Source organism: Lytechinus variegatus, chromosome 3, assembly GCF_018143015.1.
Source record: "Lytechinus variegatus isolate NC3 chromosome 3, Lvar_3.0, whole genome shotgun sequence".
NCBI lineage: Eukaryota > Metazoa > Echinodermata > Echinoidea > Temnopleuroida > Toxopneustidae > Lytechinus > Lytechinus variegatus.
In genome coordinates this window covers 34335320-34355194 of record NC_054742.1, presented here as the reverse complement: position 1 = coordinate 34355194, position 19875 = coordinate 34335320, and the positions used below count along the sequence as shown (strand labels likewise).

General features: G+C 34.7%; 1 protein-coding gene across 1 annotated transcript in view; it reads left to right on the top strand.

Moving 5' to 3' along the window:
- LOC121410848 overlaps positions 1–19247 on the top strand; it is a 54648-nt gene extending 35401 nt beyond the window's left edge. Inside the window, exons 5-6 of the mRNA XM_041603179.1 lie at positions 7446–7513; positions 17915–19247. Of these exons, the coding sequence (XP_041459113.1) occupies positions 7446–7469 (24 nt within the window). The 3' untranslated portion in view covers positions 7470–7513; positions 17915–19247. The remainder of the gene's footprint in view (positions 1–7445; positions 7514–17914) is intronic.
- Positions 19248–19875: the final 628 nt, after the last annotated feature.

The window sequence follows — 19875 nt, the reverse complement described above, 5'->3', positions numbered from 1 at the left end:
TTATAAAAAAAGGTTTTCTCGTCCAAAATACCTGGTTTAATTTCAATTTTGAATGATGTATTTCTTTTCAACAGAAATTACCAAAAATAGTAAGGGGACATTTGTTATTGTGTCCCCCTACTATTTTGGGAAGGGGGGACGCGTCCCCTCTGGGATTCCGCGCATGCTCTATGCTAAATTGCCCATTCCTGTCATAAAGAAGTTTGCGCGAAGTTGGGGCAGTTCCTTTGCCTATCTATATACTGTAGATTTCTCGTAAAGAAATTAAGCTATTACAAAGCTATGTGTACATTCTAACTGCTGGTTAGTGACGTATCGATCCCCAAAAATATATAGGGGAAAAGGATCACATTCACATTTAGAGATAAATATGATTTGTCTAAAACGGACTAACAGTATGTTAAAACTATTATTATAATTTCCAAAATGATAGATCTCATATAACTGCACACGGGCATGCATGACTGGGACTGAACAAAAATTATCGGTTCGACCTTTTCCTGTTGGGTTTTCGATTGCAATCATATTGCTATTGGAGATAAATATTTTGCGACGGATCATTACTTCGTTATTGTATTTCAAATTATTCCCTTTAAAAATGTTTAAGCTGAGTATAATTTTGTTCCTCTCTCCCGTGCCTGAAATATCACTCGACTACTAGACTATGCTGTAATTAGTTGAGGGTGTGTATGTGTGATGTGTTTGGCCGCGAGCTCTCTTTAGAATAGAAGCAAATATGTCGCAGTTGGATTTTTACACTTCAAAATGCAAAACAAAACTCCATTTTCGCACCCTTAATTTAACCTTAAAACCTCATTTACACACACACACAAGACAGATCATGCTTATGTCATAATTATCGGAAGAGGTGATCCATTGTCTTTTATTTGTGTCATGGAAATAAAAGTTTGATTTTATTGCTTGAATTTAAACGACCTTCAAACGATAGTAAGATAAAACCCCGCCCTTATTTTCTTCGTTACCTTAACAGGAGTTGAAACATTCAGTGTGCAGTCAATTACGTGTGATGACTCGTTTAAAGCTCTATATACTACTCCCCCAACTATTCATGTGTAACCGGAGATAAAATCAAATACACCAGAAGAATAAATCGAATTATGATAGATTTTTGTACTTCGAGGAAACTTATTGAACTATGTCGAGATCTAGTTATTGAACGTTTGTTTCAAGAAACTGTGTCGTGTGGATAAAACTGGAGTTCAGAATACAAGGAATGCATCAAAGAAGACAAATTATATGCAATCAAATGACATGCCAATTTTCTAACTGTCGGACTTTGAATGTGTAATTGTTATGGGTGATAGAATAAGGCCAAAGCATGTAATGTCTGCATGTAAACTGGTACAGAATCTTAAAATTCATTAAATTCTTCGAAACATTTTCACTTAAAATCCTCTAGAAAAGAGATACAAGTATGAAACATAGATAAAATCACTGATCAGTATTATCATGATTATTTCTAGTATTATTGCTACAAAATTTATTGTATATCTACTTTTGATGACATGATTCTGTTTTCGATTAAATAATGTGGTGCCACGTCATTCAGTTCAATTCATGTACTCTAAAAACAGAGTAGAAATTCACCCAAAAAGGGGAACATGCATGTTTGCTGGGTAATTTTTCCCTCAATTTTGAGGAAAATGTATGATTGAAGGATACATTTTAAAGCAACATTGCGTAAGATTTACAAAATATTTGGTTTCTCGATACACCCAAAACATCCATTTTACCTTATATTGGGTAAACATATTTTTTCAGAGTTTGTCCATGTAAGTGTATTCCATTATAGTTGAATTAAGACATAATATTTATGAGAATATCTATACATATATAAAATTATTACATGACGTAAATCCGTGGGTGCATTTTGGTCTTATAAAGAAAAACATAGACTATACTATAATGCACCCAACTTCACTTTAAAGAGTTGATACTAAAAAAAATCGATCGCGAATGTTATCAAATTAAAAAATATTAATCAATTACGAAAGAAATAAATAAATGAATATTTTGAGTAAGGTTAGTAAATAAACAATCCCATAGATTTATAAATTAATTGGAATTAAAATATACATGTATATATTAATCGATACCTCATTTAAATAGATCTTATCAGACACCGTATTGCCTTCTCAAAACAACTTGATTGAAGAGCCTGTTATATCGCTGAAATGAAAGAATAAAACAACAACATGAAAGGAAATAACTACAAACGTACTTGAAACGAAATTCTACTCCTGATAAAAAAAAACGTAGATATGAAATTCTTGTTATCAGATTTTCCTGATCTTTTCATATATTTAGCAAAATAGTGAAAATAACAAACTCTCTTAACGTAGTTGTCCACTTTAATTGAAAGGAAATCACGTTGGTAAAAGGTCAGACGGACAACAAATCTGCGTTGCAAGATGACGTGAGATATACTGGAAATAACTATTCTGTGATTCACGTTCTTTAAGGTGGAGTTAAGCTGGGCAACCAAAAAGAACTTGCATTGAATTTTCTAATTGTACCCGGGAATAGCAGTCAATTCAGGTACCACATAACTTGCCTTTTGACCAGCATACTTACCTGCCAATAATCGATTTCCAATTATTCGTTACCATGGAAACGCATTCATATCCCAGTCACAAAAGTATAATCCTAAAACCACTTTTCCCTTTCTTGCTCCATTTCTAGGGGAAGCATTAAAGATTATTCAAAGTAACAGAAGTGCCTTGTAACGCAAGAATGTTACCAGAACTACAGCCTTCCTGACTTCCTTAAGGCAGACTCACGAATTATTCATTAATGGCCATTCGACATGATGTACGGTGTCGCTAATGTTTCACATCACAGACGAGTAATTTTAGTATCGCTGCATGATTCTTAAAACGGAGGAATGGAGGGAAATGGACATAAGAAAGTGAATTGGAAGAAAGTGCCGAAGAAACGAATTGCTTTACGTCTCCTTTTGAAATAGCAGTTTTGGGTAGTGAGTGGATTTGGAGTTATTCTAGTTGACACTTGAGAAAATATGTAAATCAGAGAGGGAGAGAGAGAGAAAGAGAGACGGAGTGGAAAGAGGGATGATTTTCCTTTTCATGGTTTTTACGATCCCACTTGAAGAACTTTTAGAATTAATTGGTTATGGTGCTCATGCTTTCTGATTTGTCAATCGCTGATGATACTCCTACATACTCACTTTTGAATGTTGATATCTGGCAAATCAAATTAATCTGTTAATACGGAAAGATGCAAAGCCTTTCACTTTTTAATTTCAAGCCTTTTGGTATAGACTATCCTGTATGCGTCCTTTTCATCCTCGACACTTGGCAAACGTTTTCATGGTTATATACCCCTTCTGGATTTTGGAGAAAGATTGGAGGAATTTAAAAAAATAAATGATTTCGCAATAGCTGTAAGTTCTTCTTGATTATCCAGTGTGGTTGATAATTTGGAAATTGAAAGCCTCCAAGAGAATAAAGACAGGAATGTCAGTGTCGTATGCAGTGTATCGTGTAATACAAGTTTACCATCTAAACAGACATAATAAAACAATGCTACAACTATCTTACTAGTATTCAACGAATATGAAGGTTTGTTCATGAAATTAAATCATGAATTTCTGGATCCGGATTGCCAGTTATCTCATTTTCTTTGATACCTCACGTATTTAATCGGAAAGTGTTGATGACGATATCATTGGTTGAAGGCAGGCATCCCCAAGTGGTTCTGCAAATGAATGTCTTATGAATGAACGATGGACTCGGTTGATTTGCCACTAGGAATCATTCGGGCGCGTTTAAAGGGGAAGTTCACCCTGAAGAAAAGTTTGTTGTAAAAATTGCAGAAGTAGCAGAAATACATGAGTAGCAGAAAAAATAAAAACATATTGGTGGAGGTTTGAGGAAAATCCATTTAAGTTCAAGCAAGTTATTAAAATCTAAAGTTTTGGATTTGTGACGAGCAGCTGCCCCATTATGCCATGCAATATAATATGCATAAATTTCATAATGGTTTGTGATGAATTATTTTTGTTTTCTGTTTAGAACCGGGTGTAAAATAATGTGTTTATTGTTCTACTGAAGGTGGAGTAAAAACCATTTTCCATTTTCTGAGTAAATTACATTTCATTGATTTTTTACCATACGATATTTTGGAAAGCTGCTCGCATATGACGTCACAAATCACACAAATAAGATTCTAACAGCTTTTTTTTAATCTGCAATGGATTCTTCTAAAACCTTCGGCAATACATTTTATCATTTTCTGCTCTTTTTACAATAAACTCTTTATCAGGGTGAAATTCTTCTTTGAATTCAACCTTCTTAAGCCAGAACCAGTGTTTTGAAACAAACTCGGTTCAACAAACGGTGGTTTAAAAGACCATTCGTTAACATTGCTTGTAAAGGTACAAAAATGGCATTTCGTTGACCCTTGAATCTCGACAACGACATATTTGCAATTATTTGTCCGATGTAAATCTTCGGATGATCTGCTGTCCCAATCCACCAACTTCCGACAATTTAAGCCTCTCAGCACTATATTGTGATTTGACTTGAATTTTCTAGAGAACGTCTCCGTATGAAATAAATGCGAAAACTCTCTATTGTGGTCTAAGGCCCGCAATTGTGTGTGTTAACTTGGCCGACTTCACGTCCCTTGTTCACGTGACACGAGTCACCTCACCTTTTCATGTAAATTACAGTTTGTTGGCTATAACCATTGCTCACTATCACGTCAAGCCGATCTATATGTCCTCATAAATGGCATTTTACATACCTATTCCGGGACAGAGGCCGGACTCAAGCCGGCTTCAAACCACATCCAGAGGTGGAGTAAGTTCCAGCAGGCGTCAGTTCTGCCCTTTTTTAAGGCTGTTACATATACGTTGAGCCCATTCCTGTACCAGCCTTAGTATGATTTCGACGGATAATTATGTAACAAGGGCCTATGATTTGAGGGTTGTAGTAAACCCTGTGAAAAGCGTTTTCGGACAGTGCTTCCGATGGAAGTTTCAAAACGCCCATTCTGTCGTCCAACACGATATCTCAGTAATATGTCTGTTAAAAAGCTCTATGCCTTTTGAACAAATACTTGCTCGAATTGCTCGCATATCTCCAGTCGTGAGGTAATTGGTTCCAAAAACACTGCATTCATGACCATCCTTGAAAGAAACGGTGTCTTAGAGGAAATCTTTCTCTTCATGCAAGCTCCTAAAACTTTACTATTACATCTTCCTTTATGTTTTACGTAATTGATTCTGCAAAGCAAATGTGGCATATAATGACAGAATAATTCATCAAAATGAACTAATAACATGCACCGATATGTTGGCTCAGTTGGTAAAGCGCCCCTCTCACATCCGGAGGTCGGGAGTTCAAACCCAGTCGCGTGGGCGTCAGACCAAAACGCGTTAACAGATGCATACATGGGAGCTGCTGCTACTCTGTTTGGCGTTCGACATGCGTTCGACATACGTGGAACGTTATTTTTGGAATATTTCTATTTTCAGATTTCATTTCTAATAATTAAATATGGATTTTTTATGATACACACTTGTAGTGTTCTTTTACAACTTTTTATTCGCCAAAACTATGATGTGAATGATCACTTCCCTTCATACTCATATTCAGTAATGACAGATAGTTCAGAATAGGCCCCTACAATAAAAGTATCCAGGAACAGCAAAAGACAGTGATCCTTATTGATATGGAGGATTTTTTAATACTTCAGCCTATCGCATAAATAAAGATTATTCCAAACTGAACATGTCTTCCTCCAAGCTGACCATTAATGGTTACTCAAATTGGGGCTCCCATGGGCTTGCTTTGCTGTTTACTTGATTAGAAATAGTCAATAAGATCGTCTGAACGTTCTTTGTTAATTGAATCAGTCAGAAAACGTGAGGTTGCAATGTATCCATGGCTTGTGGTATATTGATAGTGTAAATGTCAGATAACAAAGTCTAATCTAAGCATCGTGAAGCATAGGATATCCTGTCCTATTTCATCAAACTGTTTCCTCTTTTAATAAGAAAAGGGCATTACGCATATTACAGCTATCTTCAATAAAAAAAGAACTAACCACTCTCGCTCGCATTAAATGCGCAAACCTGACAACGTTTTAAATCTTGACCGAATGACAGAGACGAGGAAAGGGCGTCTCCAGAAACGCTTTACCATATTTATTGCTACCAATCTCAATCAAAATGTTTTTAACAAGATTTTACTTGAACGGTAATGTGCTATTAAACCGCAGTATTATGGCATGCCCTTGAAAATTTGTTCTGTGTGTGGTCAACGTAGTAATCAATTCCACATTTAAGTTACCTTAATTATTAGTTCTTCATAAAAAATGGCTCCTATGGCTCCTATGTCATGAATCGCAACATTAATGGTTACTTGCAATCAATAACAGTTACTATGGTAAAACTGTCCAACAATCAATTGAAACCAATAACCCATTAGGCGTTCCTTTTGACGACAAATTTGCGATGCAATGCCTGTTTGAAATATACATAAATATGAGCAGATAGGGCATACAGTGTCAATGATCTGTATTGTGATGTGTTTCTTAAATAATATAACAGTTTTCGTGTGTCTAATGGGTTATTCTAAATGACACGTGAGAATTGTAAAGGGGACGTGACGTTGCCACATACAAAAACAATGACGTAAATTAATCATACTTAATTCGACCAGCACTAGTACTTGAAGTAATCATAACTCTCCAGAATGTTCTCATAATCTGTTTATAGAGGAACAAATTTTTTTTTCAGAGCACATTCCTCACTCTGCATTTCACATCTATCTTATGATCTAGTTGTTTAAGTGTTATCATGATTTTGTTTTGTCGTGAATATCATTTTAGTTTCTAATCCTCCTGCCATAGGCTATATTCGTGTTTTGTGTTTCTTAAAAGAATGATAATTTTGATGTATTCATTTTGGGATTATTATAAACGGGTGCTTCACTTAGATGAGAGATCTATTAATTATTACACTCACGCTGAGTAACAAAGACCAAATCAATGGTATGTCCATTCGTATGATCTTCTTGTTCTTTTCTATAATCATGCTACCTTTTAGCTTGATTGTGAATTTCCCATCAGTGTAACGAGGAAGTTTTTAATTCTAGTGTTATCATGGTAATGTATTGTATGATAAAATGGGATTCGGTAATGAAAAGAAATGTATAATTATTATAGTCTCCACTTTGATTGTCTATGGAATGTGCGTCCCTCGAATTTCATTTTCAATGACATTCAAGTGATGTAATCTTCAAATTGATTAAGTGTTGTTTTGGCTGTGAATATTGAAATAATATATAAATTAACTTTTAGTTCACAAGCTGAATTTGATATTCAAACTAATCCATGACCTAATTACGAATTTCATCTCATTTTATTTTATTTCCTTTTCCCTATCTTTCTTACAGTCGGGAGGAGAAGCGGTGATTTAGGAACATTTTTAGATGAAACAAACGCTCACGATTCACCTGCAATAGTAAGCGAATTTTTATTCTTCATGTATTTGGTCTAGGTTCTATATTGTTTTCATTATTATTTTCTGTATAAAAAACAACGCAATTTAGAATAAATGTATACATCATAAATGTAGATGATATACCCTGATCTGAGATAAATAATGTAAAGAATACCATTCACAGCCATGAACGTAGTTATGCTCTGTTTATTTCTCTGGACTATCAGAAATTACTCCGCAAGCCTAAGTCAATGAAATAAACGATATTAAAGGTAAATGCTAGTTTTGGTAACGACATCAAAATGAGTTCGTACAGAATCCAATGAAATGACCACCGAAGTGTCTGTTTGTATAAATAAAACACATGTGCCAAAGGATTCTGGAAGAAATTGTGTAATTGCTGAGAAATCAGCAAATAAGCACAGGATTCGGGTAGGGCGTCGGGCCCGACGCTCTACGCAGTAATTATACATTGTCCGACATGCGCTTATCTGTGTTGGGGATCTTTGGTGTGAACATTTTTCAGCATAGATTTCAAGATTTCACAAAGTTCAGTTAATGTAACTGTACCAGATCTAGATCCTCGATGATATACTGACAATTAATCCTTGTTTTACAGACTTTCTCATGAAATCAGTGCTTACTACAACTACTGGAATTTCTCTTTAAGTAATAGCAAAAACAAAGAAATCCTATTTAATTCTTAAAACATATATGGTAATATTTGAAAACCAAATTAAGCTAAATGAAAAAAGTCCGCATCTACCGTAGACAGGGTAGAATACTTTCACGACTTTATAGTACAAAGGTAACAACTCATTTCTACAAAGGTTCGTTATCTTTCAGGTTCAAATACTCCCAAGGTTCTTTATTTCGAACAGTGATATTTCTAAGGGTTCTTAAATCCGAAGGTTTGTTAATCCGAAAACGAAATAAGATTCGTTGTTTTGATTGTTCGAAATCGTTCGCATAGTTCATTAGCTATTCTGGGACTAACGAACCTTATTTCACTTTCAGATTGTCGAACCGTCGGAAAGCTGCCTGAAAATGTTCTGATTTACGTGTTTTTATTTTTTTAACGTTCTAACAAACATCTTGGTTGGTGTCATTTGCGGGTTTTAGAATAATTACTTACTCCAGGAAAATGAACCGCTGGAGTATACGATCCTTAAGATCCTTCGGATACTTTTCAGAAACACAGAGCCTGAAGCTATTCCAAGGATGTGCTGTGATGTTTGTATTCATATTGTTAAAACTTATGATTCAAGACTTCTTTCAAAAACAATTTTGGAGCTGTCAGACTTCAAATGATAATACACTGTTAAAAACCATGATTTTACCGAAAAAGAAGATTTTGCAGAAAACAATAGCAGAATAATTCGGTAAATTAATGAAATAGGAGTTTTTCTGCAACAGAAGAGGTCTGTTTAAAAGGGGATAAGGGTGTTTCATTTAAGGAAATTTGTAAGATTACACACACCAATTTCCTGTAAGATTACGCAATCTGGTAAGATAAGATTACAGGTGTTCTCAAGACTCTGCTGCAGGAACTTCTTTTATTTTAAGGATAAATTTTCTAGCAGTGTAGGAATAATAAATAGTTATTTCATATCTTCATTAGATAGATTAGAAACATTATATCTGAAACTATTCTACGATGCGCGTATCATTTTTTTTATATTGAAGTAGATGATATAATGTACAAACTTTTATTAGTAAATATGATTTAAACATCAAATAAAGAATAGTCTGTGAAAAGTCAAAAGAAATGCAATTGTTCCATATCCAACTTAGATAGCGTAGAAAATACAGAATTTCAGAGCGAAACCTATAGCGTGCCTTGATAGTTTTCGTGAGCGACATCATTTGGAAACTATTTTAGTATTAGTCATTGAAAAGGGACTGGAAACATACAGTGGTTCAATATCTTATGTACATAATATTATTTTTATTTTCTTGTGAAGTACTTGCGCATGTGCCACGTGTTGAAGTCACTCAGTGTAAAATACTGTTTTCAGATATTGAAGCAAGTTTGGTATCAAATAAAGTGGAATATAATTTACTTTGTATTTTTCCAATAAACAAAACTACTTTCTAGTACAGTAAGAGAAAATTAAGTAAAAACTTAACAAGTCGATCTGGTGATTGATGCATTTGTGCTAGAACGATGTATTTATTGCACTTTGGAAACAAGAACAATTGTTCGAGAAGAAGAATCCACGTGAGACTTTCATTTCCTTAATAAAATAGCACAGGGAATTCATCTTTTCATGATACTAACAATGCAACTATTGATATAACATCAAGTATGACACTTTAAGTTTATTGATATACATGGTAAGTTATTAAAATTCCTTTGTAGCGGCTGGTCTATCAAATTAACACAGAATTGCCCTACTTATCATTTAGATTAGTCAATATTGATATCGATACATCGTATTGTATGTGTAATGGCAGAAATGGATTCTTACTTGTTGATATATTTCGAGAATTTCAGTTATTATGTCTCTCGAGAAATCATGAAAGCATGTTAAGCATGGCGATAGATACTAAATGCAACGTAATTATCTGTTTTCTCCCAAATGCTGTAAGTGTTATCAAATACAATGACATTAAAAAACCCACGTAATGTTATCATTAGATTTGCTTCTTTAAATGAAAGTGAGAAAAGGGGAAAGCGACAAATTACGTTAATCATTATGAGTATATGTGTTAAAAACCCCAGAAATACCTCGACTTTTTCAAAGCGGTAAATTTTTATTTGTTTGTTCAAAGATTACTCAGGTTGTATTTAACTCAAATCAAACAGAGTGAACATCGATCTCCATTGTCAATATTAGATTAAATAGTGATTTTCTTTTACAAGTGTAGGTGACAATATCGTTCCTGTAGATCATTTCTTTTGTAATTTCTCTTATCAATAATTGCTTACCAATATCGTCCTCTGCATCTTGTAATTTGATCTTATAACCATATTGCTTATTAAAGTACAAAAACCTAGTTTTTGTACCTTATAAATCTCTCTTAGGAACACCCACACCCACACACAATCGCGCACACACCTTCTACACACAAACGAATCACCATCTATCTTCTTTCCCATTTATGGTTTTCCTTTTTTCGCGCGCTATCAGACTCCCTTTTTTTATTAATCCTCTTGATATTTCCGTCTTGATCTTAATACCCCATTCTCTCGTCCAATCTTTCTTACGCGCACGTTCCTTCCCACTCTCCCTCCCCCTCTATTTCATGCACCCCCCCCCCCTCTCTCTCTCTTTCTTGTTGCCTAGCTGTCAGTACTGCCACGATATTTTTGTTTACCTATTCTTATGATTTCCGCCAATACTTACGCGGTTGACACCACTATCTGAATATAAAATCCCCCATTGCTTCACCCTGTCCGAAAAGCCATTGGTATCAATAGTGCGCTACTCGATACCTTTTCGGCTCCTCAATTAATGGGGGTATTGACTATGATTATGATAATAGTAGCTTCAGTTTCAATCCTGCAGTCATTGTGTTTGACCTATATTTTGGTGTCAAGGCAGTGACAATTTACTTTAAGTGCGATACTTAATACCTGTCTTCAAAGTGGTTTCTCAAGGATGTGCCTATAACAGTGTCTACTTTGGTCACTCTTCATTTATAATATGACACAATATCTGAATTATAGAAACTTTATTGTATATTAGAACTCGATGCAATGAGATCGATAACAAAGTGTTAGTTCTACGCGTATAAGTTTGTATAATTATGGGGGTTGGGACCAATTTTAATAATTGGGAAATAAAAAGCCCATTGTGGTCAGTTTGTCGATTTTAAGGCCCCCTCAATGATTTATTTTCTATTTCAATTTTATAATACCCACAGACTTGGGCTGATGTTACACTGCTCATGCACTGCTTGTCATGATGTGATATGTCACCTGATTTGTGTGACGATTGAAGGAAAGTTATATTTCTTTTTACCAATTTAGTCATTGAACTTCTTTTTATACACGTGTACTGTATTCCTTTCAGTTGGTCCATTGGTTATAATATTGTGTAATTCTTTTAACACCTTCAAGAACACCTTTGATCAGCGATCTCCATTGAAGAAGGTTCATGAATAATCTGCATTAAATCGTTTGGGACCTTGTGATTACTTCCTGTCACAGATAGCATAAGATATCAACATGGCTGAATATATATCATTAAAAATACCCATATTTCATTTACACCAAACTGACAAATAATGACAATATGTTTCACTAACGTGAGTACTGGGGCTGGATTCTGGAAACCTTTAATCTCTCTTTTTCTTATTTCATTTTCTATTTTAATTTCCCCCTAATTCTTTTTAATTTAACTGGTTTTTGCTCAAGTTGTTATTTTGATTTTTATATGCTTTGTAACTACAAGAATATTTATTAGGAGGCTGCACTCTACAAGCTCCTCTTTTTAGCAGCCTCCTCCGTTTCCAACCTGATATGTAATAAATCCTAAATATAATTTTTGTACAGGGATACTTGAAATATGTTTTGTTATTTGTATGTCAAAATGTACAAAACAAACTGTAATTGTTGAAAATCGAAATAAACGAAATTAAAATGAAATGAAACGTTATTAATTCATTCTAGAAGGTGTTGTGTTGGAATAAGTGACGTTCTTTATATGCACTAAGATATTTAAAGCCAGCAGCTTATTGCCCAAGGCCGTTACTTTGTGGCGGATTAATCAAACATCAAGAAAAATGGGTCGCAATGGATACACTGTGATAGGTGGAGTCCTTATGAGCATGCAATTAATAATGTTATCAGAAATTACGTTTTCTTATGCCATTACTTTAAAACATGCACAGTAAAAGTACTAAGGCATGAAAAGTAATTTACTGGCATCTCAGCTACAACAACTATGATTAACGCTTTAACAAGTCAAATTGGCAGTTAAGATAATTAACGTTATTTTGACATTTACAGGTAACATTATTGGAGAAATAAACATATAAGAATAATCAACCCAACCCAACTGCAAGTAATTTATTGAGAGTTTAATTTACAGGGAGGAAAAAAAATATTTTCAGCTATCAACACATGGGGGAAATCTTATGCTACTTTCGGAAAATAATTTTGTATACAGAAAAATATTGCTATAGAGACCTTACTGTCAATCTAATGAAAGCCAAGTTGCCATCTTTAAATTTCAGTAGAAGAAAACTAACACCCCATTTTCTCACTTGTCACCGATTATTACGCATTATAGTCTATGCATATAGGCCTATCTCTTCTTGTTCTTTCTATCAGAGGTGAAAATGTAGGCCAGTCGTGTCAGGGGGCCGCTGGCGACGGCATGCATCCCGTGATCGGCTATTCACTATTCACATGATTGATGCGCCCCTTCGTTGAATTTGCCGCCAAAAATTTATCACGCGGTACGCAGCCTGAATGGAAAGTGTTCAATCTATGTCAGTATATTCCAATAGTATGACACATTTTCTTTGTTTACAGGCGGTTAACGAAGGGCAGAATCGCCGCTTTTTTATGTGTGGTTGAACTTAGAAAGACAAGTGTCAAATGATACGAGTCAGGAAATAGACAATGTTGTTTCAACCTTTGCCTATGGCGGATAGAGTATGGGTGAGAATGGACGCCACACATCACAGTTCACAGTCGAGCGAGAAAAAATCCAGACACTTTGATTTTCGACATCCATATGCCTGCTGAGATCCCCTTCTCTTTATAATACCTTCAAGATCTTCCACCGATTTGACCTCGATTCGGCTTCTTCAAAGCAAGGACTTTGAAAGAGTCTTTACACTTAGTCGACGGATCATGTTACCTCAACTCATGAAAAAAAAAAACAGTTCAGAGTATGTAATTGGTGATTCGCCCACATGAACATCCTATAATTTAAAATGTTCTTGCATATAATGATATGAAACTTTTTGAAATACGATAGGTGACCGTTTCAGCGGGGATAAGATGTGATTGCGTATGATTTAGATCATGTGCCGATTTTAATCCCTGTATTGAAATGCTTTTCAATATATGAACATTTATAAGAGTATTTTATTCAATTTCTTTTATCACCAACATCACAGCAATTTTACTTCTCTTTTGTTAATGGATTTCCTCAACATTCCACAATCATTACAAACTTTAACGATCAGCATGATATTGATAGGAATTCGTGAGCAAAAAACATTAATTATTTTAAATGGGCGAACAAACAATGCTGAGCCTAGAGGAAATAGGGGCGGATAAGATGACATGTCAGTGCAAAAGAGGTGTGAAATGTACAGTCTGCTTGTTGTCCCCGGGAGCAGGTTTATCATTCATCCATGAAAGTGCCCATTTTACATCATAGACATGTACAGCATAACATATTTATTCTCTATCCGTTCCCACCCTCTAACATTCCAAGCATGCATGTTATATAAAACATTTATCAGTCTTACTGCTTTATACGCAACTTTTCTTTTTTTTTCTATATAACTTATGTAATTGGTGAATCATCCACATGTACATCCTATAGTAGTCTGAACTACTGAAATGAACGATATATAGATGTTTAATGCTCTCATGGGAAAAGAGACAAATTAGGTCAGAGCCGTATCCAGGATTTTCCAAAAGGGGCAAGGGCATTTTGTACACGAGAAATTCGACAAACAAACAAAAAAAAGAAAAAAGGTTTACACTACAAAGTAGACGTCATTTTGTCCAAGCAAAAATCTGACAAACAAAAATCCTAACGTTTGCATAACATATTCCCCTATAAAATATTTGTTGCGCCTCTCAAACGCGGGGGGGGGGGGCAAGTACCGGATGTGCCTCTATTTGGATCTGCCGATGAACTAGGCATTGGCCGATATTCTCCCGTTATGTTTAGTAATCATGTAGAAAAAAAACTTTTTTGTATATATATTTTTAGCAGGGCTTCATTTAAATAGTCAAATTAAATTATCTCTGAATATCAGCCCTCGTAACTAGAATCCGCTTTACTTTGATATGTGTGACATGGGGCAATAATAGGCTAAGGAGAAATAAATTGAAAATATTTGTTCATCTTTATTTGGCTTAACTGTATTGTTGGCATTACTGAAAAATCAATTTCATTTTATTAGGAATGTATATTTTAACGTTATGTTGAACAGCTCTTAAAAGGTTGAAAACGTGGATTGCCAAGGGGAGAATTTAATTCTCTTTTATAATTTGATAAACGTTATGGACGTATTTATGAGTACGTCTCAGATGAATGGGATTAAAGGATATAATGATATTCATAAACGTCATAATGAAATGGAATAAGTGTTTTTTAGTGGATATGCTTCTCTTTACCAAATACATTGGAAAGGGATATTTGCGTGATGTTTGTTAAAGGATAATGTTGGGCAAAACACTATAACTGCTTTAAAAGCATTTATAACAACGAATAAATTTTGTCAAATTCTAATGACCCTCCAAAAATGATTTAAATGATAATGACATTGATATAAAAGAATAATTAAATAATTATATTCTGATGAACAAATCAACTTATCAATTATTGTTCTACTAATCAACCAGTTGATTTGAAAACAGTAAGGTATTTATTTCTATATGACTTAATCAAATACTTCGTTAGCTGTTGATCGGATTTCTTGTTAACGTATACATTCCTTACATTAAGAACTTTGATTCTCCTTTAAAGAATGCAATCCACCCTTATTCTATTCGCGGTCAAATGTGAATCGTTGATGTATTCACGATTTGTTCCTCTATCTAGGTTCAAAGGAAACAATGAAAGCTACCGCCTGTCACGAAGCGCATAATCTGACCAATCTGGTCGAATAAAATTTTCATTGACATTAATTTTTCATGAATTTTCAAAAATGCTTCATGAAACTTGCAACAACCTTTTAACTTAAGAATTGGGTTAAATAACCAGGTTGCTTTCAATAAGATGATCACTGTTAGCCGGATTCACTCGGTGCTTACCTCCTTCACAATATCGTCGTTAAAATAGTCTCTTGATTTCTATATCCTCTTTTTGAAAAACTTTCTCACATTTGTGTCATTAAAAATATATTATTTTACATTGCATAATACATAATTCACAAATATTCTTCCGAAAAAGACAGAAATTCAAACTTGATGATGAAACATAAAAACATACTTGCTACCTTTTTTAACTTATAGTCCCTTTTTGAAAAAAAACTTTTCCTTTGAAATACGACGGTAGTCCATTTAGGAGTCAGGTGGTTTTACTAACCCTAAGGGATTTAAACACGCAGTCGGAAACTTGAGGGACAAAACATCGGAAATCCTTTCGATGCTATTGTTCCACTCATGAATGTGGTTTTTCTAATTGATTTCATTCTTTCTACCTTTTATGTGTGCACACCTGCGCAAAATATCAATCAAACTGCTTTCCTAATTTTGTTTAAGTTATACATTTCAATTGTAGCTTTGGAAAGACATGAATTATGAAGATGCATTGTGATATGGTGCCTTTGCTTTATGGAACTCATGAAGTAAAAAAAACCCCATTTTTATAGGCGTTTTGGCGCATTTCCTATATACGATAGCCCCATTGTGGCATATTGTTTAAGAAGCATGTCAAGCCTCTAATGACGTTTATGTAAAACTCATATATAATGCATTAAACGAAAATGGTCCCTGATCGAAAAAAAATTTAAAAACAAGCCATTAGAAAGAACAGACTTTGGTTGCTATCGTCGTATAGAGAGTAAATTGCCGATTGGTCTACTATCGGTCTGTGTCATCCCACATAGTCTACTCTTAGTTGGTCTACAACCAATTAATCTACTAATTCCCTTTAGTCTATTTACCATTTTGTTTTAATTTCATTTAGGCTTTACCGATGTCATATTGCATCGAATTGGTCTCAAACTATTTCATGTATGATGCACTATCCAGTCTATAAAGCAATAATAAGTCAACTAAGACAGTGGAAACTGAATAAAGTGGAAAATATATTTAATGAAACTCATGTGATAAGCCTATCTAAGACGTCAACCAACTAATGGTGAATCAGGCGAATATAAACCTGATAGAGAAAGAACGCAATTAAAAACAACAACATAGTAACATACGTATGTCCCATTCGATGAGTCCTATATTGATATTAAGAAAAAAAAACAGGATTCCTCCCTGCTATTAACCGAAATAAATGGATGAAAACCTCAACATCAATACCATATTTTTTCTGATGTCATCCATTTTCGTAACTTTATATTCGTTTTTCCCCTATGTTTAACTATCAATATCCTCTATTTCATTTCCTTTTCCCCGAAAAGATTGCTATTATTGGTTATTTTCCCTTTTCTTAGTTTGTATTCAATTAATTTTTTTCATAATTATGTTTGCTTTCCATTTCTTTACCTTTCTCTACCTTCTCCCTCTTTTCACAATAGTTAACCGATATGGTAATTCTTATAAATAAAAATAGAAGCAGCCATTGGCGCAAGATGTCGACACGTAATAGACATTCTTCTTCCCCACTGACAATACCGCCAATTCACAGTGCTAAGAGAATTTCCAGAGTACCAAGTCTCATCGCTACTCAATTAAGTCTTCACGTGGTCACTATTATGCGCGAGGCATCCCGATGAACCGGGGAGAGGGGGTGCTTAGGTGATTTTTCAGAACACCAATATCAATACCAATGCCAATACCTAATGAGACGTAATTTGGTTTCAGAATACCACCCCAGGATGAGCGTGAATGTATGTAATTGTGTGGGTGGGTGGGTGGGTGAGGGTACGTAGGAGAGGGTGGGTGAGGATGAGTGCGCGAGTGGGTATGTTCTATAGACAAGGTTATCACTCGGTGAGAGTGGTATACAAGAATGGTTAAAGATTAATTCCAGTTTTGGTTACGATCTTAAAATGACTTTTTACAGAATCTAATATAATGACCACCATAATGACCACCCAAGTGTCTGTTTGTATGAATAAAAAATATGTGCCAAAGGATTCTGGGAGAATGGTGTAATTGCTGAGAAATAAGCAAAATAAGCGCGGATTCGGTCACTTCCGGTCTTTATTCCTGCAATAATAATACATTGTCCCACGTGTGCCTATCTGTGTTGGTGATCTTCAGTGTGAACGTTTTTCAACGTAGATTTCAAGATTTCACAAAGTTCAGTTTATGTAACTGTACCAGATCTAGATCCTCGATGATATACTGACAATGAAGCCTGGTTTTACAGACTTTCTCATGAAATCAGTGTTTACTGCAACTACTGGCATTTCTCTTTAAGGTTTGCGTTATGTACAAAAAAATATTGAAGTTACGTACAGTAAAAAATAGAACTCCAAAGAATTTAATTTCGAGCTTATTCCGGCGGATGTGACTGATTTATATTGTTCCAAGTTGATAGTAAGTAAGACAAAACTAACACGATATTTTCTTTTTTCATTTCGCTTTTCTCGGCTGCACAGGAAAACTGGAGGAGTTCAGAGGATGACACATTCAGCGCTCTCATGAACCGGCTGCGAAATGTTGCAGTAGACGTAGAAGATGATCTCCCTAGGTGGCTTGAAGAGGCCGAAGAAGCGCAATTGGATTCACCGCGTGTAGTCCCACATGATTCAATTCAGCGTTTGTTAGCCCGCCTCTGATCAACATAGGTTTTTATTCTTTCAAAATCTGGGAGGGGGTTTGAATTCCATATATGAAACCATTTTTATAGGCTCGAATAAAAAAGTGGTTGGAATTAATGATAATTGTCAAATTAAAATGCAAAATCGATCAACCATGCTTTAAACTACCTTTCAAAATGATGAAACAAGACAAAGTAAGGATGTAAATTGTTGATTATAATTATGAATACTGAATTTCGGAGACGGATTTTTAGACTATTTTTGCAGATAACTAGTGAGATGAGATAAAAACCTTGCTGTATGTTCTCGAAATTATCATATTAGAGTTTTATTGCTCCAAGGCATTTTTATGTTCCTTCTTTTCTTTTTGTTTAATTTCATGTTCTAATTCCCTCCTTTAATACTATCATAAGCCTGTAGAGTTGTTTCATGCATGTTTCTTTTGAGAACATTCCAACTTCTCCTTTTAATTGTCATTCAAGAGGGCATTTAAAGATCTGGCGGAAAAGCTTGCACGTATTTCTATTTTGTTTTATGAATTGTCGTAATGCGATGGCAATATGACAAAGATATAAATTTCTTTATTTTATGCCTCAATACATACGTTTGTTCCATTTACAATATCATATTTTGAAATATTTTTAACTAGGATAATTTTATAACAGTAGCGTGTAATTGTTCTCAAGCTCAATGAAAGACTGTTTCAACCTCTGAAATTATATTACAATGTTAAGGCAGCAGTTTCATGATTACATGCACTTGCGTGTATATGATAACTAAAGAAAATCGTAATGTTGATATAAAGCAAATTATTTTTAATGATTTTACATTATTTTAACTGAATCCAGAATAATTTGTATTCCTGAATGCAGTATGAAAATTTACATTCCCATATCAAAATTATTGCGTGTGGGCGAGGCAGTGACATCAGATAAGATATAGTTTAGACCAGACTTATTTCAATATTTACAGTAACGATGTGCTCATGACAATGATGATAGATATTATGTGCTATAGTCACGTCAAGTCCAGTACTATTAAACACAGCCAATGGTACTAAGCTAGATCCCCATCACTCTCTGATTGGGCTGATAAATCACTGTGCTGTCATCAATTTGAAACAAATCTTTGTTTACACAGTCATGTAGCGGACATACTAAATGAAGATGGGGGGAATCGGTCAAAAGTAGGACGGTACTGCCAGTTTGAGCGGCGTTGTACATTTATCATTTTCGCTAGAATTCCATTCATCATTTTCTGGGGAAGAAGCATTTAATATAGATGGATCCATTCAAAGATGTTACTTAGATTATCTCGACTAATTGGTACATTGATGAACGGTATTGATAAATAAACATAAGTTCATTATGGTAATGGAGGATTGATTCATCGAGAATATGGATTTTAAGAATACAGTTGTCTAAATTCTTCATGAATGATATCAGTATCCAGGGCACCGTTTTAGAAAGAGTTGTGATTGATTAAATCAGCTTCAATTAATTGGAAATCCATCGATGTCATATTTTTTTCCTACAGGAAATTCGCATACATTCGTAATTCCGAAGCTTCGTTATTCCGAAGGTTCGGATATTCCGAAGGTTCGTTATTCCGAAGGTTCGTTATCCGAAGGTTCGTTATTCCAAAGGTTCGTTAGTCCGAAAAAAGGATGTTCGTTAGTCCGAAAGCAAAATAATTAACGAACCTTATTTCGTTTTCGGATTAACGAACCTTCGGAACATCGAACCTTATTTATTATCGAACCTTTGGAATAACGAAACTTTGGAATAACGCCACAAATG